At 43.7% G+C, this 25064-nt stretch overlaps 1 protein-coding gene across 4 annotated transcripts in view; it reads left to right on the plus strand.

The window, feature by feature from the left end:
• The window catches only part of RAB28 (RAB28, member RAS oncogene family), a 336848-nt gene that overhangs the window by 293637 nt on the left and 18147 nt on the right, over positions 1-25064 (plus strand). For 2 of the 4 annotated variants that reach the window (XM_029590878.1, XM_029590851.1), the window contains one exon: positions 11257-11360. The exons of 1 other annotated variant lie outside the window; for it this stretch is intronic. In XM_029590878.1, the coding sequence (XP_029446738.1) occupies positions 11257-11355 (99 nt within the window). In that variant the 3' untranslated portion in view covers positions 11356-11360. Of the gene's footprint in view, positions 1-1388; positions 2503-11256; positions 11361-25064 lie in introns of those variants that run through there. One more of the 4 variants, XM_029590870.1, reaches the window with a different exon arrangement.

Below are 25064 nucleotides of genomic sequence, written 5' to 3' on the forward strand. Positions count from 1 at the left end.
TTCGGATCCTGCGCCTTTTGGCGATCAGGTTCTCCGAGCAGGGCTCTCAAGGGCCCACCCGGTTTAGGGAAGCTTGGGTACATCCCACCGTCTGGACTGATCCTGGTACGTACAGGGAAAAGAAAATTATTCCTTACCTGCTAATTTTCGTTCCTGTAGTACCATGGATCAGTCCAGACGCCCACCTCTCTGGGTTTGTGCGCTCCTGCTCGGAATCTTATACGTCTTCTGTCTCTCTTCTTCTCTGGTTCTCTATCAGAGTTGTACAGCTCCTCACAAGTTAACTGGGGCGACCTCGTTTGGGTTCGTGCCTATTCTTTGTTCTTGATGTTGACTTAAGTCAGGTTTTTTGATCCAAATTGTTTTGTTATTGCTCTTTTGGGCTTTGTTATTCATGATACTGAGCTCCAGCAGAGGGTGCGCTGGTATATGAGGCGGTGCCCTCGAGCTCTGTTCTGACTCCATCTGCTGGACGGGGGACATAACCCACCGTCTGGACTGATCCATGGTACTACAGGAACGAAAATTAGCAGGTAAGGAATAATTTTCTTATATATTAGAAGCTTTAGTGGATCATGTTTTCTGTGGTTAGGCGCATCCAATGAAAGTGAGCTAGAGATCTAAATACCACAGATAATTTACAAGACCAAGTGCTGCTGAATCATATAGTGTGCCATACTTATGTATATTGAAGCGTGAAGAATGAAATATCTATCCTTTTATTATTTATACAAAATTCTTCTCAAGAGGTCACTCATTAATGATCTTCATTCTCCCGACACAAAGTGACTTAACCGTGGGTCACTAACCTTACCATGTTTATATGACTGGATTTAAACAAACATTCTGGAAACAGTTAATTTCTTACTGATTTCCAGAATCCTTTCCCTGAGCTCTAAGACAGAGTTTGGCATGTAGAAATTAGCTCCTGGGAGGTCGGATAAGACTGTTCAACACTATACCCCTACTAACACCTTGCAGGGGAGTTTACAGCCTTTAATCTGATAACATGAAGCCAGGAGCCTAGTATTTCACCTCTCTTGTCTACCAGATAAAACTGTATGTAGTTGATCAATTAAAATTAAAGCAGTGAACATCATCAGTTTATAAATCTAGACCACAGATACCTATTGACAGGTACAATTACTGTTAACAGCTGATTTATTTGCTTGCAATGTTTTGAGTGCTTCGCATAAATGTCTCATTCCATGTGTTTTGTTTTCCTTGGAAATATAGAAAGGTTGTTGAAACAGACAAGACACATTATCACAATGTTTCTATTATAGGAACAGTTCGATATGTTCTAGTTTATTTAAACAGCTAATATGATGTGAGCTTTTGAAAACTCTGACTTATTGATAAAAATGCTTGTTGAAATATGTTGGCAGTTGCCAAGTGTTTTTCAGGTACTCGTTTTCTGACCATGGCAATTCTGAGAGCAGCATAGACTCACTCTGTGGAGTGAGACAGCAAATGAACAGATGGAGAAAGCAATGTAAAGCAGATTGTTTTACAAAGACTTTTTTCTTAATGAAAAATGTTTATTTTCTAGAGGTAGAGCTTGAAAAATGTTTGCTAGCATTTATTTGAAATTGTTTCAGTATTTATAGAATGTAAAGATGTGTAATGAGTTATTTTCACAGTCATGAAATAGTCTTCTTAAAATAAAGATGTTTAAGAACTTTTTCAGATAAACAGACGTCGGAAACAATGCTCACACTACTTTTGTGGTTTTAGTATCAGAATGCACACCACTGAAGCACAGCACCTACTGCTGTTTGTTTTTTTTAAAACTGCGCAGTGCTGACAATACTGTAGTATGCATGTTTAAATTTAACAAAAGACATGGTCGAAGTGGCTCTTTTGGTAGCAATTCTGTCACATTGTACCTCATGAAGTTGTTATAATTTATTTTAATTGTAATGTTTTTTTCTGTACACTGGTAACAAAATATTAGTATATTCATCATAACCGAAGATCTGTCTGTGTGCTACTTGCCACGACGTAATCAAAGTGAACCCTACATTTTTAGAATTGTAAATAGTCTTAAAGAAAATGTATATTAGTCCTGCAAGTTAATTTGCACTATTTGGATTTCCACCCATGGTATTCTGAATTCTACCTTTGGATGAAGTAGGAAGGACCTATAGAGCAGTTTCCAGGGAAGAATTACCAGCATTATTTTAAAAAAATGCACCTCTTGAAAGTTGCTTAAGAAAAACTTTGGGTAAAGTACCATCCATGGCAAGCACAGATGAAGTGAAATTAAAGTATTAGTAATATGATATTCTATCAGTTTTCATTCTGCATGACTTTTCATTTTGTATTTAAATTATCTGATGACAGACAGTTACGTTATGCTTCATTGGGTCATGTGACCCAAACAAACAGACGTTTGTGTGTTTTATTTAAATAGGTAGTCAGAAAGTCAGGCAACAAACAGAAGTTTGGGTGTTTTGTTTTAAATAGGTGGTCAGAAAGTCAGGCAGCAAACAGTAGTTTGTGTGTTTATATTTCCCAACCCTCCCACCCACCCAATTTATAGGCAGATGTCACTTTCACACTTAAAAAATAAAAATAAAAAAAATAGCCTTTTAACTTAAACACAGAAATTCCCCATACCTTATCAAGAGTTTGATCATTCTCTTGTAGATCACAACCAGATTATATAGTGAATACACGGATACATTTAAAGGACCCTAATCATACGCAATCCTACACCAGTAGCAACCTAAAACTAAACTAGGAACTAAAATTCAAGATGAAGGCAGTAGTCCAGCAGCAAGAGGAGGGCCTCCCAGACTTTTATATCAAGTGTCACATGTATGATTTTTTACCCGCCGGTGAGAAGTTATATGTACGCATCCAATGCAAAGAGGTCCTGTCTCTCAGAGAACGAGTCCAATCTCTGGAGGCTAGAGTGGCAGATCTGGAGGAGCTGAGGCAGACAGAGAGGTATATAGATGAGACCTTCAGGGATATAGTAGCCAAGTCCCAACTCCAGTCTGGCATCCCTGGCGCCGCCTTGGAGGAGGAAGGTCTCATGATCAGAGAGCATCAACCTGGTGCACTTTGAAATGATCCTGAAGCAAGGACCTGTTCTCCAGGTCCTATGTCTCCCAGGGCTTCTGCCAAGGAAGGAAGGGTTAGGTCGGTCGTCATAGTTGGTGATTCAGTTATTAGGAACGTAGACAGCTGGGTGGCTGGTTGGCATGAGGATAGCCTGGTAACATGCCTACCTGGTGCAAAGGTGGCGGACCTTGCGTGTCACCTAGATAGGATTTTAGACAGTGCTGGGGAGGATCCAGCTGTCGTGGTACACATGGGCACCAACATCATAGGAAAATTTGGGAGGGAGGTTCTGGAAGCCAAATTTAGGCTCAGGTAAAAAGCTGAAATCCAGAACCTCCAGGGTAGCATTCTCTGAAATGCTCCCTGTTCCACATGCAGGTCCCCTGAGGCAGGCAGAGCCACACCTTGCACCATCGTCTCATCCACACACTGGTTTCCCCCACCGATCGATTTGGCACCTAGTACCCGAACAGGGAGTGCCCTCGCGGGCCGGCTCGTCCGGTGTTCCGGCGAAGCGGTTACTCCCTCTCTCCTTCGGGTACCCTAGGGAAAGACTTCGCGGTGGTGGGCCGGCGCGCGGAGCCCGACCCTTCTGCCGGGGTCACATCGGCACGGCGAGGCCGAGTCGCCCGGCAGCTCGTCCAGCGGCCCGAGTACAGACGCGGGACCGGACCCTTCTCCCTGGCGGCGCCGGAAGCCGAGGAGAGGGTCGGTGCCTGGCACACTCATGTTCCTATGGCGAACGCCGTCGTCTCTCTTGCGGGGGTCGGGGGGAGCGCAGGACCTCCTCCGCCGCCCCCCCCTCGCCTCTTTCCCTTTTTTCCGTCCTCAGCTGCGCCGAGGTCCTCCCTTTCCGCCGCGGGGCGGGAGGGCAGGGCCCACCCACCCCTCTCCGTCTGTGGCGCGTGGCGCGCCGGTCGTTGTCGTCCCCTCCGCGGCTCGGCGCCCAGCCCACGTCCGGCAGGTGTAGGCGCGGCTACCTGGTTGATCCTGCCAGTAGCATATACTTGTCTCAAAGATTAAGCCATGCACGTGTAAGTACGCACGGCCGGTACAGTGAAACTGCGAATGGCTCATTAAATCAGTTATGGTTCCTTTGATCGCTCCATCTGTTACTTGGATAACTGTGGTAATTCTAGAGCTAATACATGCCGACGAGCGCTGACCTCCCGGGATGCGTGCATTTATCAGACCAAAACCAATCTGGGCTCGCCCGGCCGCTTTGGTGACTCTAGATAACCTCGGGCCGATCGCACGTCCCCGTGACGGCGACGATACATTCGGATGTCTGCCCTATCAACTTTCGATGGTACTTTCTGTGCCTACCATGGTGACCACGGGTAACGGGGAATCAGGGTTCGATTCTGGAGAGGGAGCCTGAGAAACGGCTACCACATCCAAGGAAGGCAGCAGGCACGCAAATTACCCACTCCCGACTCGGGGAGGTAGTGATGAAAAATAACAATACAGGACTCTTTCGAGGCCCTGTAATTGGAATGAGTACACTTTAAGGGGTACTTTTGTTGGCGCACCAGTCGCAAACAAAAGTACGCTGGATTTTAGTAGATATGCGCGTAGCCGCTAAAATCCAGGATCGGCGCGCGCAAGGCTGCCGATTTTGTGCAGCCGGCGCGCGCCAAGCCGCGCAGCCTGCCTCCATTCCCTCCGAGGCCGCTCCGAAATCAGAGCGGCCTCGGAGGGAACTCGCTTTCGCCCTCCCCTCACCTTCCCCTCCCTTCCTCTATCTAACCCACCCCCCCTGGCCCTATCTAAACCCCCCCCCCCCCCTACCTTTGTCCGGGGATTTACGCCTCCCGGAGGGAGAAGTAAATCCCCGCGTGCCAGCGGGCCGCTAGCGTGCCGAGACGCGACCTGGGGGCGGTTCCGGAGGGCGCGGCCACGCCCCCGGACCGCCCCGGGCCGAAACCACGAATGACGGTATACAAAATCTTTTAAATAACGATAATAATAATAATGACTGGAAGGGGGACGGTATGTAAATCCATGACTCTAGCGCTAATCTTTCAACAGGGACATTTTGATAAAATGAGAAAAATAGTTACAAAAAACTAAAAGGTGCAGCTACAAAGGTAAAAAGTGTGCAACCAGCGTGGACATTGTTAAAAAAAAAAAAAGTACCATCCTAGAAGCACAGTCCAGATGTATTCCACACATTAAGAAAGTTGGAAGGAAGGCAGAATGATTACCGGCATGGTTAAAAGGTGAGGTGAAAGAGGCTATTTTAGCCAAAAGATCTTCATTCTCGTCTGCTCTAGAATATTTCTGACTTTTCTGAACTTCTCTTTTGGGATAGTCTAACTTCTCCATTATATTGGTGTCCTTTGAAGATATCTCATTTCAAACCTTATGCTTCATGGTCTTGTTTAAAAGCTGCTCTATCTTCTTTTTAAATGTTAGCACTAGAAGCCTTGTTCCAACCTGGTTAAGGTGGAGTCCATCCTTTCAGAATAGACTACTCCTTCCCCAAAATGTTACCTAGTTTCTAACAAATCTAAATCCCTTTTATTTACACCAAAACGTCATCAACGTATTGAGACTCTAGCACTCTACTTGCTTCTGGAGTTCTGTGCATGGAACAGGGAGCATTTCTAAGAATGTTATCCCGGAGATTCAAGATTTTAAGTTTCTGTCTAAAATCTTAAATTTGGCTTGTAGAGCCTCCCTCATACAATTTAATTGGTACCCACATTAGCATCTACAGATACCATGTCAGCCAGCTCTTCCCCAGCCCAGTCTAAAATCTTATCTAGGTGGCATGCTGATATACACTACCTTAGCACTAGACAAACAAATTACCAAGCAATCCTTACATCCATCAGCCACCAAGCTATCTACATTCTTAATTGAATTGCCAGTTACAACGTCCATGCTAACCCTTCCCTCCTTGGCACATGCCCCTGGAAGACACATCCTCAGTGTGAGAGGATATTGCATTACCTGGCAGATAATCTCTACCTAAAGGATCACTTCCTGCCACAGTAAGGTGATCCTATTCTTTTCATTCATTTTGAATAGAATGATTTCCATAAGCCATTAAAGTCAATGGCCTCATAGAAATCAATAGGAGAGCAAAAGGTGTACAATTAGGAATTGATACAAAGTATAGAGCAGCCAGCTAGTAGACATGGGTAGAATGGACATGTTATCAAAGAAACAATAGGGATGATGTATTGCATTTTACTTTGACACATTTTTCCAATCCAACCTATTGCTGCACATTGGAAACAAAGACACTTACCTTGGAGACTGAGCATGTCTGAGATTTGCTGTGCATTCTTTCTGAAGGCATTATCTGTGAAAGAGGATGCTGTTTGAGCTCTCTCTGAGTTCCTAGGTAACTTTTCCCAAACAAAATTTTGTCTGCTTCCCATTTTAGATTGTCACTGTGCCAGTCACACAATAGAGGAAAGCCGCGAAGCAGCATTGCATCAGCTCTGTATCAGACTTGAAGCAGTCTTGCTTGCTGTTATTTTTTTTCCTTTGTGTAGACTGTAAGCAGAATGGAGAGTTGCTTGCAGAGCTGTTAACTGATTTTGTCTCTCCCTGGGCATTGGGCAGTAGCAATATGGGCAGTGGGCACAAGGTGAGTACTGAGGGCAGGGAAGAGACTAAAGCATACCAGGCTGTGTTGTGGAGCCTGCCACTAAGCTCTCAGCAGTGTCAGAACTAGTGCACATAATGTGACACTTACAAGTCGATTTTAAAAGGTCCATGCGCGCAATACCAGGGGTTTTACATGTGGCTGAGCCTTGCGAGCGCCAAGCATATTTTAGAAAGGGCCCAGCCACATGCATAACTTATGATATGTACAGAAGTGCCGTGACTGAAGAAAGGGGCAGGCTGGAGGTGGGGTCTGGGCAGGGAGGGGCAGGCCAGGACAGCGCCATTAGATGCTATCTCGGGGAAGCACGCAGCTGGCCAGCGCACAGAGTTTACTTCTGCTCCGGAGGAGCAGTACGTTTACAAACAAAAAAAATTGGGGATAGCTAGGGTAAATTTAAGGGTAAGGGATTGTGCAGGAATGATCCCCAGGTGTTCCTTCCCCACCTACTGGTACATAAAATTGATGTCGGCTGGGTCGTGTAGCTGGCACCAGTTTGTTGTAGAGAAAACCATGCACTGAAGTGGTACCACCCAGAAAACCCTGCAAAAAAGACATTTGAAACCTATATAGTATTAGTCCTATTGTAATGCATATTAGATGTGGGTTTGGCCCTTGGACAGCCTTGAGTAAACTGAATGCCAGCACTATAGTAAAATTCCCATAACACAACAATACTAACTGCAAACACTCAAACAGGAACAACCCTATCTGTGAAAGGGTAAGTATTACACTAGGCCCTAAAACACCTCCTATTAGGAAAGCAGAATAAACCAGTCTGCTCTAAATTCCTACATAGAAACTACATGCTAGCAGAATACCTCACTTCGCTTACACATGACGAACACAGAATACAGAATAAAGAGATCATTAAGTTTAAATAAAAATGTATAGAAAGATAGAAACTGAACTAGAAACTGCAACAAGCCAGAATCTGTATGCAATGAAGCAATGGAAAAACATTATGAAACTTCATCAGTCCCCATAAATCATCAAACAAAATCAATAAATATAAATAAATATCAATAAATATAAATTGATCATAATAAACCATATTACTAAAAAGAATATTGCCAAACAGAAGACAAATACCTAATAATTAAGAACTCATATAAAAAGTTTAAAACATTTTCAAACAGCTTTCCAAATATTTCAAAATAGCAGACACATTAAACACCCAATAATTAAAACAAGAAGGGAAAAATCCCCTGCTTTGCATACCTGAGAATCTTTTATTTCCATTCACCCTGAGCTTGTGGTGGATTGATAGGTGGAATACATTTTTTGACATCCCTCCTCCAAGGCAGGCTCTTTGGCACACACACATACATTTCCCTATGCCAGTTCCCATTCACACACACACACACAGCTACCCCCATCCCAGGCAGGCTTCCATTCACACACAAACACTCACACATACACCCATCACTCCCCAGATAAGCTCATATTCATTCACACATACACACCCAAACATCCCCAGACAGGCTCCCATTCACACATACAAACCCATCCCCCCCAGCAAGGCTCCCATTCATGTAAAAACACTCATCTCCTCACCAGACAGGCTCCCATTCATACACATACACTCATCCCCTCTCAGGCAAGCTCCCATTCACACACACACACACCCATTGCCTCCCCAAGCTTCCCTTCACACATACAAGCAACCTCTACGCAGCCAGAATCCACAGGTCTCTTATTCCTCTTCCGGTAGATGTAGTGTATTTGGATTTTCAGAAGGCATTTGACAAAGTTCCTCATGAGAGGCTTCTAGGAAAAGTAAAAAGTCATGGGATAGGTGGCGATGTCCTTTCGTGGATTACAAACTGGCTAAAAGACAGGAAACAGAATAGGATTAAATGGACAATTTTCTCAGTGGAAGGGAGTGGGCAGTGGAGTGCCTCAGGGATCTGTATTGGGATTTGTACTTTTCAATATACTTATAAATGATCTGGAAAGAAATATGACGAGTGAGGTAATCAAATTTGCAGATGATACAAAATTATTCAGAGTAGTTAAATCACAAGCAGATTGTAATAAATTGCAGGAAGACCTTGCGAGACTGGAAAATTGGGCATCCAAATGGCAGATGAAATTTAATGTGGATAAGTGCAAGGTGATGCATATAGAGAAAAATAACCCATGCTATAGTTACACAATGTCAGGTTCCATATTAGGAGCTACCACCCAAGAAAGAGATCTAGGCATCATAGTGGATAACACATTGAAATCATTGGTTCAGTGCGCTGCGGCAGTCAAAAAACAAACAGAATGTTAGGAATTATTAGAAAGGGAATGGTGAATAAAACATAAAATGTCATAATGCCTCTGTATCGCTCCATGGTGAGACCACACCCTGAATACTGTTACAATTCTGGTCGCTGCATCTCAAAAAAGATATAGTTGTAATGGGGAAATTACAGAGAAGGGTGACCAAAATGATAAAGGGGATGGAACAGCTTCCCTATGAGGAAAGACTAAAGAGGTTAGGACTTTTCAGCTTGGAGAAGAGATGGCTGAGGGGCGATATGATAGAGGTGTTTAAAATCATGAGAGGTCTAGAACGGGTAAATGTGAATCAGTTATTTACTCTTTCGGATAATAGAAGGACTAGGGGGCACTCCATGAAGTTAGCATGTGGCACATTTAAAACTAATCAGAGAAAGTTCTTTTTCACTCAACGCACAATTAAACTCTGGAATTTGTTGCCAGGGGATGTGGTTAGTGCAGTTAGTGTAGCTAGGTTTAAAAAAGGATTGGATAAGTTCTTGGAGGAGAAGTCCATTACCTGCTATTAATTAAGTTGACTTAGAAAATAGACACTGCTATTACTAGCAGTGGTAACATGGAATAGACTTAATGTTTAGGAACTTGCCAGGTTCTTATGGCCTGGATTGGCCACTGTTGGATACAGGATACTGGGCTTGATGGACCCTTGGTCTGACCCAGTATGGTATATTCTTATGTTCTTATGCTGCTGCTCTCGGCACCACCTGTACCTTACTCCTTCAAAGAGGATATGATTGATTGCACTGCTGCTGAAGTTCTTCCTGCAGCTCTTCTTCGTGTACTGGCCGGTTCTGCGGAACTCAACCCTCGTGGTATTAGCACTTCCTGTATGCTCATCTAGTGATGCACAAAATGAGCATACAAGATGCACAAGAAGAGCATCAGGAAGTGCTAGCTTTGCAAGGGTTTACTGTGATGCTGGCTGGCCAGCACACAAGGAGGAGCCTCAAAATGAGCTCCCTCTTCTTCAGCCAGTATGTAATCTCTCTCTTTTTCTGCCACCAATGAGATGGGGTCCATCCATGGCAACACAGGTCTCTGTCTTCTTCCACCGCTGGTAGAATGGAATCCGGGGATTGTGGTTGTTAGTCTCCTGAGGTATATGGGGTTTTTTTTAGCTGAGTAGATCTAAAGATATCCGGGTACCCAGATAATTTTAGACCTCTTCCCACCATGACATGACTTACCTGGCTAAAGTGAGATAGATAGCACTGATATGCAGCTAAGTTGAAGCCTCACTCTAGGATGCCCTGTACAGCCTCTTTTTTATCTGGTTCAGTTTTCGCTGGGTAATGACTTCCCCAACTAAAACTTATCTGATCAGTAGGGAGGGAGATATTTAATCCCCAGGTTTGTCTGGCTAAGTCCAAATTTAGCCTGACCAATCCTTTTGAATATGGACCTCATGACATTTTTTTTTTTGGGGGGGGGAGGGCAGGAGCCCACAGTTTCTTTCTGCTCCTTTTCAGCTTTCACCTCAGTCAGGACAAGGACTGACATACAGCACTATGAAACTTTCTTCACAACTACCAGGGGATTTTTCCTCCTATTTTATATCCTTTCCCAACTCACCTAGCCCAGTCATTGCAGCAACAGTCCTTGGTTAAGGGCCTTGCACCAGGGCTCCTTCCAGAACTCTGCAATTATGAGCCTTGAATCTGGCCACCAGGTGTCGCTATTACACAATTGACTAGGAGTCCTTCCTCAGCATACCCAGTCATGGAAGAGAAAGATCTGACCTGGGAATCAAACCCAGGACCTCTGTATATCAATGCAGACCACTGCCGTTAAGCTACCTGGCAACTTCTGATTTCTAATACATAAATATTTTGATTATTTACCAAATTGTCAATGAAAGGTAAGATTGGAAAAAACTATGAAGATATGTATCCTTTGAGTTAATAATAAAATAGTTTTTACTATAGCATTACCAATGATGCCTTTATATATGGAGAAAGAGAGAAAAAGTACAAATTTTATTATTGACTCAAAGGAATGCAGGTACATTATATATCTTTGAGTGAATAATAAGAACATGTATATAAAATATTTTCTTTTTCATGGGATTCAGGAGAATTTCTGTTTTGCATGAACATTGTGTAACACATTTTTAGACATACATTTATATCACTCTTGTTTATGCACTTTCATTTGTAATCATTTCTATGCATCCACTAAACCTTGTCTTCATGTTTTTTCTTGTCTCTTCTTTTTTTCTTGTTTCCTCATTCCTTTCCTGCTGCATATCCATTATGTTGGCATCTGGCTGACAGCACATTGTCAGGGCAGAACTAGTGAAATATCCTGAAGAGGATAAGCAGTCTCCTCTCCATTCTGCAAACTCTCAGAGTAAAGTCTGCTCAGTTCAGTAGTTCAGGTACTGCTATAGACAATACCACAGCTTCCTCAAGTGATTTAATTTGCACATTAGAACTGCTCAAGATGGGCATTATTGTAAAATGTACAATTTTTATTATGTTATTCTTACAGTAAAGTAGTATGTATCATTACTATATTTGTAAATTGTAGATAAAATAAAATCATTAAGTCTCAAATCTTAAATGAGTGCTTTGTGATATGCTGGAATGTAGAATTTGCTAGAGGTAACATATAGATTGGATTGAAATGACGGCTGAAACCCATCATGGTATAAGTCTAGATTGAGATTCTGAGCAGGGTCTTTCTGTCTTTTCCCCTACTTATTCATTTTGGCCTTTATTGAATGTATACTGTACATTTTTCTTTCTACTAATGATAACTCTCTTTAGTATTCTTGGGTTCTTAGAAAGAGGGAAATATTATTACCTCTTTATAGTTCTCTGAGATCTCATTTTGAGCAGTGTTCAATTCTGGAGACTATATCTATAAAAAGAAATTTATGAGGAACAGGCAATTCAAAGGAGTGATGCAAGCTTCAGTAAAGTACCAGAAAATAGTATTTCCCATAGAATAAATGCTCAAGAGGTCATCGTATGAAGCTGAAGGGAGGTTAGCTCAAAAGGAATGGGAGAAAATACTTTTCCACTGAGAAAGGTGGTGGACATTTAGAACTTAGCCATTGGAGGTTATAGGAATGAAAACAGTGGCAGAATTGAAACATGCATGTGGTCTTATCCCTTCCTGCTTAGTGGTGGAGGATGGGATAAGACCTCAGATCAAGTGAAACCTGTAATGGTGACAGTACACTAGGCAGGTACAGATGGGCAAATTGAGTGGACCAAAGGATCATTTTCTGCTGGCATCTTCTATATTTCTTTGTATTCCATAACATATATTAAGTGAGGGAAAATGAAAAAAAAATGAATTGTTTAGTATAAAATAATTTAAGTAGAGCATTGAGTTATGAGTCAGGCATGTTCCTGCGGCCCAAGTTCAGATTCTGCCTATTTATTAGCATCCAGACAGATGAATCCAGAACCAGTGAGTTATGCATTTCTACTAGCAGATGGAGACTGAGCAAACTGACGTCACAGTATATATACTCCTGCAGTCACATCAGTCTGCCAGTATTATCTGTCTTCAGCAGATGGTGGATGTGCATCTCCCTACTGGGGATTGCTTCAGCTGTTAGAAGGAGAATTTGAAAAGAAAAATTAATTGCTCCACTCTTTTGTGGTGATACCAAAGGGTCCCCCCCCCAAAGTTGAGAATTCCTGAAGTGATTTTTGTGGTCCCTCAGATGTATGCCTTGGTCCGGTAACTGGATTTTCAGCTGGCATGGACTTAGCTGATTGTACAGCTTAAAGGCAGCAGTTGCAGGAGGCCGATCGCAGCAGTTGCAGGAGGCCGATCGCGGCAGTGACATATGCATATGTCCTCTTCCCCCACAGCCAGAGGCCGTCTTTGTATTCAGCCAGGAAGGGCTGAGCTCATCTAAGTGATAAAAAAGAAAGAAAAAAGGAAGAAACAGTCAGATGGAGTGGAGGGATTAGTTTAGAACTTCCTCCAGTGTCCATGCTCAGCGCACCATCCTGACATGCATTCCTACTCCCGTGGCGGTAAGGGAACTGGGCAGTCTGGCAGGTTGAGCGGCTTCATTGAGCTAGACCCTGCTGTTAGATTTCTTTTTTATGCGCTATGTGGTAGGCCGTGACTGTGCTTTCGCACGCTTTTTTCTGAGTGGTTGGCTGCCCTCTACAGATTGTCGGTGCGCGCAAGTGCGTCCTGCTGTGCATCCGATTTGTGCACGTGGCCTGTGCATGCACTTTTTCGCATCTCGATTGTGCGCCAAGGTTTGGAGCAGTAACAATGTGCTTAGCCATTTGGAGCACAAACTTGGGACACACAAATTTTGTGCGCATAAATTTTGATTCAGCGGGGCTTCGGCCGGACGCATATCCTCAGTCGCCTATTAAGCATACTGACGGATTAATGGCGCAGTGGCTAAGAAACCTAAGCGCCTTTCTCTCTGTGCTGCCTGTCACATTAGGACATCTCAGCCTGAAGGGCCCTCTAACTTATGCCAGCGCTGCTTAAAGTCTCAGGGAGAATTATATTCCTCTGATTTTACTAAGTTGGGTCTTCCCAGCTTGATGATGGCCTGGTTAAGGATATGTCAGGAGGGACGCCTGACTTTGGAACTCTCTTGACTGGTTCCTCAGCAGGGAATGACAGCTCAGTGGCGCTGCACAAGTGCCTCCTAGTCTTGACATGGATCCTTCTGCCTTTTCTTGGGCAGAGTTTTTTCAAAGATTGCAATCCTTCCTTCAGGCGCAGTTCTCAGCGCCATACAAGCCTGTCAGTTCAGATCCTCAGGCGGTGGCCTTCCTCTCTTCTTGTACGTTTAAGTGCCGAAGTACACCTCAAGTTGCAGGTGACAGGCATCTAGATGGCACTGATGATGAGGAAGATCCTGACTCCCCTGGGCTGAACTGTATACAACTATGTTGAGGTTCTTTCATAGAGATGAATTGCTGGCTCTGATTTCCTAGACAATGAAAATGCTGGAAGTTCCTGGGGCAGATTCTATGTCTCAGCTAAAGAGAAATCCTATTTTAGTTTCTTTGCGTAAATCCTCTTGTTTTTTCCTGGTTATGGAGGCCATTCAAAAACTGATTGATCTTGAATGGGATGCCCTGTAGGCAAATTTTAAAGGAGGTCGGACCTTGGAAGGCCTGTACCCCCTGGATCCAGTAGTGAGAGAGTGTCAGCATTTCCCAAAATTGGATGCACTTGTCTGTGCCATCACTAAATGGATGACCATCCCCGTGGAGGGAGGAGCAACCTTGAAAGATGTGATGGTAGACTTATTGAGGCCATCCTTAAGCAAGCTTTTGAAGCAGTGGCTCACTCTTTGCTTCTCTCTCAGGAGGTTGATGACTCTGGAGTCAATTCCAGAGCAGTTATGGAACCCACCGCCTCCTTTTTAGCAGATGCCAGCTGCGATTTGGTCCCCACCTCGACCAGAGGATTGGCTTTGGTAATAGCGGCCAGTTATGGCTGAGAATTGGGTGGCCAATGCGACCTCCAAAGCAAATCTTAGGAAATTGCCTTTTAAAAGATCACTTATTTGGGAGCAAGTTGGAGAAACTGGCAAGTAAGTGGGGCGAATCCCCGGTTCCTTGATTGCCTGAGGATAAGAAGCAGTCACTGCGCCCCTTTGCTATGAGGGGGTCGTCTCAGGGGTTCCAGGCATTTTCGTCCCTACAGAGGGGTGACCTTTTAGAGGACTTGACCTTTTGGAAGGTCTCAGTCCTTTCGTCCCAGACAGCCCCATGCAGGGAGCAGGCTCGGGTAGTGGAACCTCCTGAGCCTCCCAATGAAGCTTTGCTGACCCACCCTTGGGAACAGGAGATAGGGGTATGTCTCTCTTTTATTAGAGGTGGGTCAAGATTACATTGGATCAGTGGGTCCTGGTGGTAATATGAGAAGGATATACATTGGAGTTTCGCAGTATTCCTCAGGACGTGTTCATGGTGTCTCCCTGCCACTCTCCACAGAAAAAGCTAGCAGTCGATAGTATGCTGTCAAGATTCCTCAGTCTGAGGGTTGTGGTTCCAGTGCCCACGTCCCAAGAAAATATGGGTTGATATTCCATTTATTTTGTTGTGTTCAAGAAGGGCAGACTCCTTTCGTCCCATCCTGGATCTCAAAGGAGTCAACCGTCATTTGCGAGTGACTCACTTTCGCATGGAAACATTGCGCTCAGTGATAATTGCCATCCATTTGGGGGAATAACTGATTCCTTGGATCTGTCCAGATTCCTATCCAACTGGAGCATTGTCTGCATTTTGCAGTTCTGGGGTGCCATTATCAGTGTCGTGCACTGTCCTTTGGTTTAGCCACCACTCCCAGAACCTTTTCTAAGATTATGGTGGTAGTAGCAGCAGAACTGAGAAAGGATGGGATCCTTGTACACCCATATTTAGACAACTGGTTGATTCATGCCAAGTCTCTGGAAGAGAGCTGTCTGGTGACCCGCAAGGTGATTTCCTTGTTGCAGGAGCCCGGTTGGGTTGTGAACCTAGCCAAAAGCAGTCTTTAACCATCTCAGTTGTTGGAGTATCTGGGTGTATGTTTCGACACGAAGCAGGGCAAAGTTTTTCTTCTGCAAGCTCGTATTCAAAAGTTGATGGCGCAGGTGTGTCTCTTGGTGAGCCCTATATGTCTGTCAGCATAGTCCTATCTACTGGTGCTCGGGATGATGGCGGCAACCCTGGAAGTAGTGCCATGGGCGAAGGCGCATATGCATCCACTTTAGCGTTCCCTGCTGTCTCAATGGAACCCGCAGTCTCTGGACTATTCAGTTCGGCTCCACCTGCCGATGGATGTCTGCTCCCACCCCCAGTGGTGGTTACAAGTGAATCATCTGAGAAAGGGAGTCTCCCTGAAATTGCTGGACTGGTTGACATTTATGACAGATGCGAGCCTCCAAGGTGGGGGAGCTCACTATCAGGAACTAATAGCGCAAGGGCACTGGAATACAGAGGAGTATCTCTCGAACATCAATTGGCTGGAAGCCCGGGCAGTCTGGTTGGCATGCTTACAGTTCAGCTGCAGGGTCGAGCAGTCCGAATAATGTCAGACAATGCAACAATGGTGTCTTATATCAATCGGCAGGGAGGAACCAAGAGCCAGCAAGTATCGCAAGAAAGAGATCAACTTATGGAATGGCGGAAGTGCATCTTCAGGAGATCTCAACCTCATACATTGCAGGAAAAGACATTCTCAGCAGGGAGAGTCTGGACCCAGGAGAATGAGTATTGTTGGATAAGGTGTTCCTGCTGATGGATTGCTGGGGTCTTCCATTTATAGACCTGCTGGCAACGTCTTGCAATGCGAAGGTTCCTCGATTCCTTAGTCGCAGGAGAAATCCAAAGTACTTAGGGATCGATGTTTTTGTGCAGGTCTGGCCAGAAGGCAAGTTGCTGTATGCCTTTTCCCCGTGGTCCCTATTGGGAAGAATGGTTCGAAGGATCGAAGGACACAGTGGCATGGCACTTCTGGTGGCACCAGCTTGGCCCAGAAGACTATGGTATGCAGATCTACAAAGACTCCTGGTGGAAGCCCCCCTTTGTTTTCCACCATCCAGAAACCTGTTGCAGCAGGGGCCTGTCCTTCATGAAGATCCTACTGTTTTGTCTTACGGTAATGCCTTGAGAGAGGGTTCACTTGTTGAAGCGTGGATATTCTTCTGCGGTGATTGCCACCTTGCTATAAGCACGAAAGTTCTCCACTTCCTTAGCCTATGTGCAGGTTTGGCAAGTGTTTCAGGCTTGATGTGAAGATCAAGGAGTGTTTCCATGTTCAGTTGGGATCCTGCTCATTTTGGAATTTTTGCAGGATTGATTGAATAAAGACTTGTTCTTAATTACTTGAAGGTACAGGTAGCAGCTCTTGCTTGTTTCAGGGACCAGGTGAATGGTGAATCCTTATCGTCTCATCCTGATTTGGCCCGTTTCTGGAGGGGTGTGAAACATCATCTTCCTCCCTTGCGGTTGCCAGTTCCTTTGTATAGTCTTAACCTGGTGTTGGATTTCTTGGCGGGCCCTACGTTTCAACCGCTATGTAGCCTTTCCTTGTGGTTACTGACCTTGAAAATGGTGTTTCTGGTGGCAATTTGTTGTGTGCATTGAATTTCCAAGCTTCAGGCCTTGTCTTGTCGGATGCCATTCCTTCAGATGACTCCAGGCGTGACACAGATATGTACTGTTCCTTCCTTCTTGCCTAAAGTGGTCTCAGATTTTCACTGAATCAGTCCATTTCCTTACTGTCCTTGGATAAGGAAAGAGGTGCAGAGGAATACCGCTTGTTGCGACCCTTAAGAAACATGTCATGAGAAATCTGGATGTTTCTAAAACTTTCTGAAAGACGGATCGCCTGTTCGTCCTTCATGGTGGAAGAAAACAGGGTGAACCAACTTCAAGGGCTAAAATAATTCACTGGATTAAGGAGGTGGTCACGGCCACATATGTGGTGGCTGAAAAGCCGTTGTCTACTTAGGGTTCATTTCACTGGGGCTCAGGCAGTGTTATGGGCGGAGGTTAGATTGTTGTCTCCCGTCAACATTTGCCGAGCTGCGATGTGGTCCTCCTTACACACATTTTCCAGGTATTATCATCTGGATGTGCAGGCCTGGGAGAAATCAGCTTTTGCACATGTGGTTTGAATGGATCGTGGCAGCCTCCTGCCTTGTTCGGAAATAGCTTGGGTACATCCCTCTGGTTCTGGATTCATTTTTCTGGACGCTAAGAAATGAGAATTTACTACCTACCTGATAATTTCCTTTTCTTTAGGACAGACAGATGAATCCAGCTTCCCGCCCTTGGCTGCCAAATCATTGGGCTATTTTCCTCCTGCATGACTGAAAGCTTCCAGGGATTACTGGTAAGTATTAATCCAGTTCCTAGACTAGTGTTCAAACATGCTCGTCTGAGCGCGGTGTTTCTTGTTGTTTGTTTTTATTCAAATTTTTTGCTAGTGTTCACAGTTGCTTTTGAGGAGAATACTGGCAGGCTGATGTCACTGTAGGAGTATATATACTGTGATGTCAGTTTGCTCTGTCTCCATCTGCTGGTAGAGGTGGATAACCCCACTGGTTCTGGATTCATCTGTCTGTCCTAAAGAAAAGGAAATTATCAGGTAAGTAATAATTTCTCATTCTTTACTGTTCAACCTTGGGCAAGTCACATTGTCTCCCTGTTTCTCTGTTTACCCAACTATAAGTGGCTAATAGCAATTAGATAACAGAACATTTGTACCAGTCAGTCAACGATGAGCTCTAGTGATCATTGTCTGCAAGAAACCCAACTCACAGCTTATGTGGCTGTGTAAAACCGATTTTAAAAGCATTTACAATCATAAGCAGGTCATTTTAATTACATTTCATTTTATTTAATATATAACCTCCATGATCACTGTATCTAATATAAAGATAATTGCCTTTTAAATGCCTTCCTCTTCAGCTGAAGACATCTTGCTTTAGGCATGGACAACCTCAAAGATTGTCACTTACTACTACTACTACTATTCTTCCTTCTCTCCTCTACTCTTTATAAATGGTAATACAATCTGGATGCTAGAAATCTGCTGCCCGGTTATCTGACCTAGCCATGACTACACACATGTTTCTAGTGTGCTAAATTACGATATCTGTCAGGATATAAGACAGTATATTCATGCAAATTCTCTCTGTTGTTCTCAGAGAGTAATAATTATTTATAGGTGTAGAGGCACTATGTTTCAAGGACAAAGATATTGGATTCAAACTGCTTTATTTAAAGATATTACCTTGTATAAAAGCTTGAGGCTGTGGAAACCCAAATATGTCATGTGTGAATCTTAATATAAGAAATGGATATTCCAAGAGACATTTTGGCCCACAGGACAGGGTGTCAATTTGGTGCTGCCTCGCCCCCCCCCCCCCCCCCCCCAGGCTCTTTCTTTCCATCACAAGAAATACCATGTTTTTTAAAATAAATAAAGTTTAAAATGGCAACTACTGAAATGAAGTCAGTAGACTTTTCTTTAGACTTTCTTTTTTTATATTCCGCTTTTCACTTTTTCAGCATTTTAAAGTGGATTACATTCAGGTACTGTAGGTATTTAAAAGCGCAAGGGATAAAACTTTCTTTAGATATGCTAGTTAAAAGGAAGATGGAAAGCTAAATAGTGAAAATTAAAGGGACGGACTGGTTGATGAAGAGGAGGATCAAGATTATGCTTTGAACATTGCTTCACATTGTAAGGAGAGGATGGTGGACAAAAGGCAGTATCATAGGAGACTGAGGGGTGAACATATACTAGCGGATTTTAAAAGCACTACGCGCACCAAAGCTGGGAGAAATCTGCCGTGCAGATTTTAAAAACCGCGCAGGAACGCGTATAACTCCTGGTATGCGCACATATCAAAAAGTTCAAAAAAGGGGTGGGGAGTGGGTTGGCCAAGTCTGTAACATGAAGTCTGAGTGCACAAGCAAGAGCCGAGGTCCCCTACCACATAACTTTACTTCTGATATGGACAGCATATAAGCAATAAAGTCAAAACTAGGCTAGTCAGCAGGGTTTCAAGGGTCTGGGCTAATAGGGTAAAAGGGAGACATGTTAGCTTGTTGGTTTAGGAAGTCCTCTCCTTTACTGGGGCAAACTGGGAATGAACTGGGGAAACAGATAATTGCATCGGCATGTGTATCTACTAAAATTCCCCCCACTTAGGAAATCGAGACGGCATTTGTGCACACATGTGCGCATCAATATAAAGTAATGCGCAATTATGCGCATATAGCCAATTTCATGACAGGCGCACATATACATGCGCATGTTATAAAATAGGCACATCCATGTGTGCGAGCCAGCAAACCCGCCGTGCGCAGATCTTAAAATTCACCTCATATTCGTTTGCCAAGGGAGGTAGTATCCAAGATACTGGAAAAATTGAAAGCAGACAAGGAAATGGGATTAGTTTCAGTATATTCCAGGATACTAAAGGGGCTTAGGGACATATTGACTATACCCTCCCCAGCTTCGTTGCAGAGCAGACGATAACTTTCAGCAGAGATTTTAGGAATTAAAGCAATAACGGAATTTAAGTTTGGAACGAACAGAGAAGGGCTTTATTAGCAATGGAAGAGAAGGCTAAAAACTGAGCAGGATCTATGGCAACAGAGTAGGCAGGTACAGAGGGACAGGGTGGGTGTGCCAAGTGGTCTTTGTCTGTATGCCTAAATTTCAAAACTTTGATATTCATTACAAATTGTGAAAAATTAAATTTGCAAACTATGACCACTTTAGTTTAATAGCTATATATAGTAAACAAAACCGCATTGGACATATTGATGGAAATTTGTGATATATAAAAATTGCAAAATAAAAAATAAAAATGTAATTGCTCTCATTAGGTCCCCCATTGAGAGAAGCACCCTGGGCAGGTGTCCCTGTCATGGTACTATTAATACAGCCCTGGTCAAACTTATATATAAGTGTATTTATATAATTGTATTTTTTGACCCTGACTGTACTTTTGCAAAGATTTACTTTTCAAATGTTTTTCTTTATGTTCAGTGCTTATATCCTTGATCACATAAAGCCTAATATTGGGTATGGTCTCAAACTAGATGGTCCTTGTCTTTGTCGATCATCATATTTTATGTTTCCATTTTAATGTCTTTTGCCTTTTTCTCTTAAAATAAAAAAGACCCTTTTTTAAATATGTTTTCCAGGTTGGTGTTAAGTAAACTCTGACTGCTGTCATTTTAGCATTATTATACCTCTCCTAAGTATGGTAGCTATCTTTTAAAAGTTATTTTGCAGTATTTTGGGACTTATAATGAAGAAGAAGAATGGGCAGGTTAAAAAAAAATCTTCAAGCTGACTGTGAATGTAGAGGCTGCCTTCACAGACTCTTGAAGAAATTGGAGGTGACATCTGCCAGATAAAAGGCAGTGGCTTACAGAGTTCTTGAAAAGTATTGCCTTCCAGGAGTCAGCCAGATACTCTGCTCAGCCAAGCAAAATTTATTTATTTAAAAAATGTATATGCTACATCATTTAAAATTCTGAGTGGCTTACAAATATAACATACACAATCATAAATACTTAATTAGGTGAATGGTCATGGGGGAAGGGAGAACCAAGTTCTGCGATTGTGATGATTGAATGACCAGTCAAAGACTGGTGTCAGAAGTAGCTCTGGTAGAAATCAGTACTGTGACAGAATTTAGCTATGAAAACAACCCACCCCTTGCTCCCTCCAGATCAGATGAAAAGAGGAGAAATGATAAGGAAGAAACAAGAAAATAGAGAGCGCAATCTAGTGACCCAGCAAGCCATAGGGTAGCCAGATTGATACCAGCAGGACACAATTTCACCAGAAACCAATCAGGTCAATGGGGACAGGTTGGAGGTTGTATGCATATTTTCCAGCAAGCTTGGTAAGGAGAAAACAAAAGGACAGATAAAGTGCACCCAAGTGATACTACAGGTTATAGGGTAGCTGGGTTGGTATCAGAAACCCCAAATTGGTGTCAAGGCCACAGGGACTTTGAAAGCAGCATGTTCAGGCAACAGCCTCATTAGTCTTGGTAACTGTTTATATTATTGAAAAGTTTGGTGGTAAGACATGGAGGGGGCTGGGGTACTGGATTAATTATGGGATCTTGCATGTTCATCTGCCCAGAATGTTTGAAAACCAATAAGGAAGAAAATGAAAACTGACTTTTATAAGGAACAATATTCTACAAGCAGTCAAGATTTTACAGCTGAGAAACATTATTGCTGCACAGACAAGAAAAATTGGACAGACTCAAATGAGTCAATTGGCCTTTATCTGCTGTTATTTACTGTGATAATATGAATGAGACTGGATCCTACTATTTCATCGACTGGAAGGTTTTGTTATGCAGAATGTTCAATATAAGAAAAATGAAACAGTGAAGATTGTGTGGATTCCCAGGGACCCATGGGTAAATTTTCCCCTTATGAGACAAGAACCACCATACTCAGGAGTTAAAATAAGGCTTTATTGCTGCGACAGCATAGACACATGTACAGGCAGAGGCAACAAAAGTTGTCTGAATCTTACTACTTAGTACTACAGGGTTTATATAGAAAAATAGTACAGTGATGGAACATGAATATCAAATGGCTCTTAAGCACATTCCAGGTGTACATAGATATAGAAACATAGAAATGACGGCAGAAAAAGACCAATTGGCCCATCTAGCCTGCCCAGCAAGCTTCCACACTTATTTTCCCATACTTATCTGTTTCACCAACCACGAACTTCAGGGCTCTTGTTGGTAACTGTTTGATTCAAATTTCCTGCCATCCCCTGTCATTGATGCAGAGAGTAATGTTGGAGTTGCATCAAAGGTGAGCATAAGGCTTATGGTTAAGGGTTGTATTCCGCCGCATCAAGCAAGTTACCCCGATGCTTGTTTACCCAGATTGCACAGATCGATGCCTTGTTGGATGATGTCTGAATGGAAATCCTGTTTTCCCTCACTTCCCCCTACCGTTGAAGCAGATAGCAATGTTGTATATGCTTTCAAAGTGATGTATCAGGCTTAATTGGTTTAAGGTAGTAACCGCCGTAATAAGCAAGCTACCCCCACACTTATTTGTTTACCCAGATTATGAAGTTCTTTCCTTGTTGGTTGTTGTCTGAATGCTAATCCTCTTTTCCACATTACCCCCTGCCATTGAAGCAGAGAGCAACGCTGTGTATGCAATCAAAGTGATGTATCAGGCTTAATTGGTTTAGGGTAGTAACCGCCGTAATAAGCAAGCTACACCCATGTTTATTTGTTCACCCAGATTGTGAAGTTCAGTCCTTTTTTGTTGTTATCTGAATGCAAATCCTCTTTTCCATATTTCCCTTTGCCGTTGAAGCAGAGAGCAATGTTGGGGTTGCATTAACTGTGCAAGGGATTTTTTTGAGTAAGGGTAGTAATCACCAGGTAGTAGTTAACATTCCAGCAAGCCACCCCCATGGTTCTACTCTTCATTCCCATCCTCTAGCCCAGAGCTTTCCAAACTGTGTGTCGCGACACGTTAGTGTGTCACATGCAGTGTGAAGGTGTGTCGCCCGATCCACATAGCAGCAGGGCCGGCAGAAGCAGGGAACTACAGCAGGAAGATCGGCGGGGCCATAGTGGAGCTTACCTCACCACGGCCCGAAGAAAAGGGTCACATTCACTCCTCCTCCTTCCTGCCTGCGCAGCCCCAGAAGAAAAACGTTGCCAGAGCCGCGTGGGCAGGAAGGAGGAGGAGCATCTGCCGTGTACAGAAGAAGAGCAGTGTTAATGGGCCGCTGCATATCCCACATCGCGGTGGCCCGAGAAGAGGAGGAAACCCGGTAGTAGGGCTGCTGTGAGAATGAGAACCTGATTGTGTGTTTGAGGGAAGAAGACAGATGGAGAGAAAAGAAATAGAAAAAAAAAGACCCTGTAAAAAGAACTGGCAAAAAAACAAGAAAGGGAAGCTTGAAAAAAAAGCCTGTGACCAACCGATTAGAAAACTAAGATAAGACAGCAAAGGTAAAAAAAATTACTTTTTAGTGATTGGCACATGTTTTCTTTGGGAATGTGGAAGAGTAGCACTTTCTCTATGCCAATCTCGCAATGTACGAGATCGGCATGGAGGAAGTGGAAGCCCGCAAATATTTAATACCATGGGGTCTGCACAGAGGAGGCAGCAGAACGGGCTTCAGTGCCAGTAGCAGCAATCAGCACCTCCCCAAATATCCATGCGGCAGCAGTAGCAGAGGAATGAGAGGGGCTCTGAGTTTGCTGGCAAAAGAAAGAGAGGGGGTCTGCCTTCAGTGTGTGCAAGTATATGAATAGGAGTCTGCCTGGGGGTGTGAATGTATGGTGCCTGCCTGAGGCTGTATCTGTGTATGAGAACGAATGGGTGTCTTCCTGGGGTCTGTCTGTGTGAGAATAGGTGCCTGCCTGTGTGTGATGTATGTGTGTGTGAGAATAAATTGGTGCCTGCCTGCCTGGAGGTCTGTGTGTGTGTGTGTGAGAATGAATGTGTGCATGCCTGGAGGGTGGGGAGGGAGCAGTGTGAGAATGAATGGGAGCTGCCTGGGAGTCAGTGTGGGTGTAACATTATGTAATCCACAAACATTTATGTAAAAATTTAAGGAAACATACATAAATTGTCGAAATACATTTTATTCGTTTAACCTTTAACCTCTGGTTTGCTAGTAGACTGAATTACTGTGTCGTGAGATTATGTTTGTCTTAAAAGTGTGTCACCAACATGAAAGGTTTGGAAAGCTCTGCTCTAGCCTTTATGGATCCACAGTGTTTATCCCACGCCGCTTTGAAATCTTTCACAGTTTTAGTCTTCACCACTTCCTCTGGAATGGCATTCCAGGCATCCACCACCCTCTCCATGAAGAAATACTTCCTGACATTGGTTCTGAGTTTTCCTCCCTGGAGCTTCAAATTGTGACCCCTAGTTCTACTGATTTTTTTCCATTGTAAAAGGTTTGTTGTTGACCTTGAATCAATAAAACCTTTCAAGTATCTGAAAGTCTGTATCATATCGCCTCTGTTCCTCCTCTCCTCCAGGGTGTTCATCTCTCCTCGTAAGTCATTTTATGAAGACCATCCACCTTTTTGGTTGCCCTTCTCTGGACCTCCTCCATGTCTCTGTCCCTAGCAAAGTGAAGTATTCATAAGCGCTGACTGCATGACCCATGGTCAGCCCTATTTTCTGAGAAGGGCCCACAGCATGGCCCCAAGTGCTGGGGGTTTTCCCACCTTGAAGGTACAGGAAGGTCACCAGCCTGCAGGCTCCGTCAGAGATGAGAAATGGGTAGGTCTCTTGACCACTGATCCAGGTGCTCGTTTAAGAACTCCGGGGAGGGGGAGGTGAATGACTTTCCACCCCTCGCCTGTGACGTCAGAGGTGTCTTCACAGCTCTGACTGTTCCGGTGTTCCTGGAAAAGCCATGGACACCTGCAAAAGGCTCTTAGCCTAAAGCAATTTCTTATATTTTCTGGCCTATTTTCTTGTCTTATAGATTTAACCCTTAGCAGTGCAGAGCATTGTATTTCTAAGCCTGAAGCATAATAGTGTCAGAAGTTGCCTGACTTCTGTTTGGGTTCCACAGTTGTTTTTGGCTAGGTGTGGAA

This window comes from Rhinatrema bivittatum, chromosome 1, assembly GCF_901001135.1.
Source record: "Rhinatrema bivittatum chromosome 1, aRhiBiv1.1, whole genome shotgun sequence".
Classification (NCBI taxonomy): domain Eukaryota; kingdom Metazoa; phylum Chordata; class Amphibia; order Gymnophiona; family Rhinatrematidae; genus Rhinatrema; species Rhinatrema bivittatum.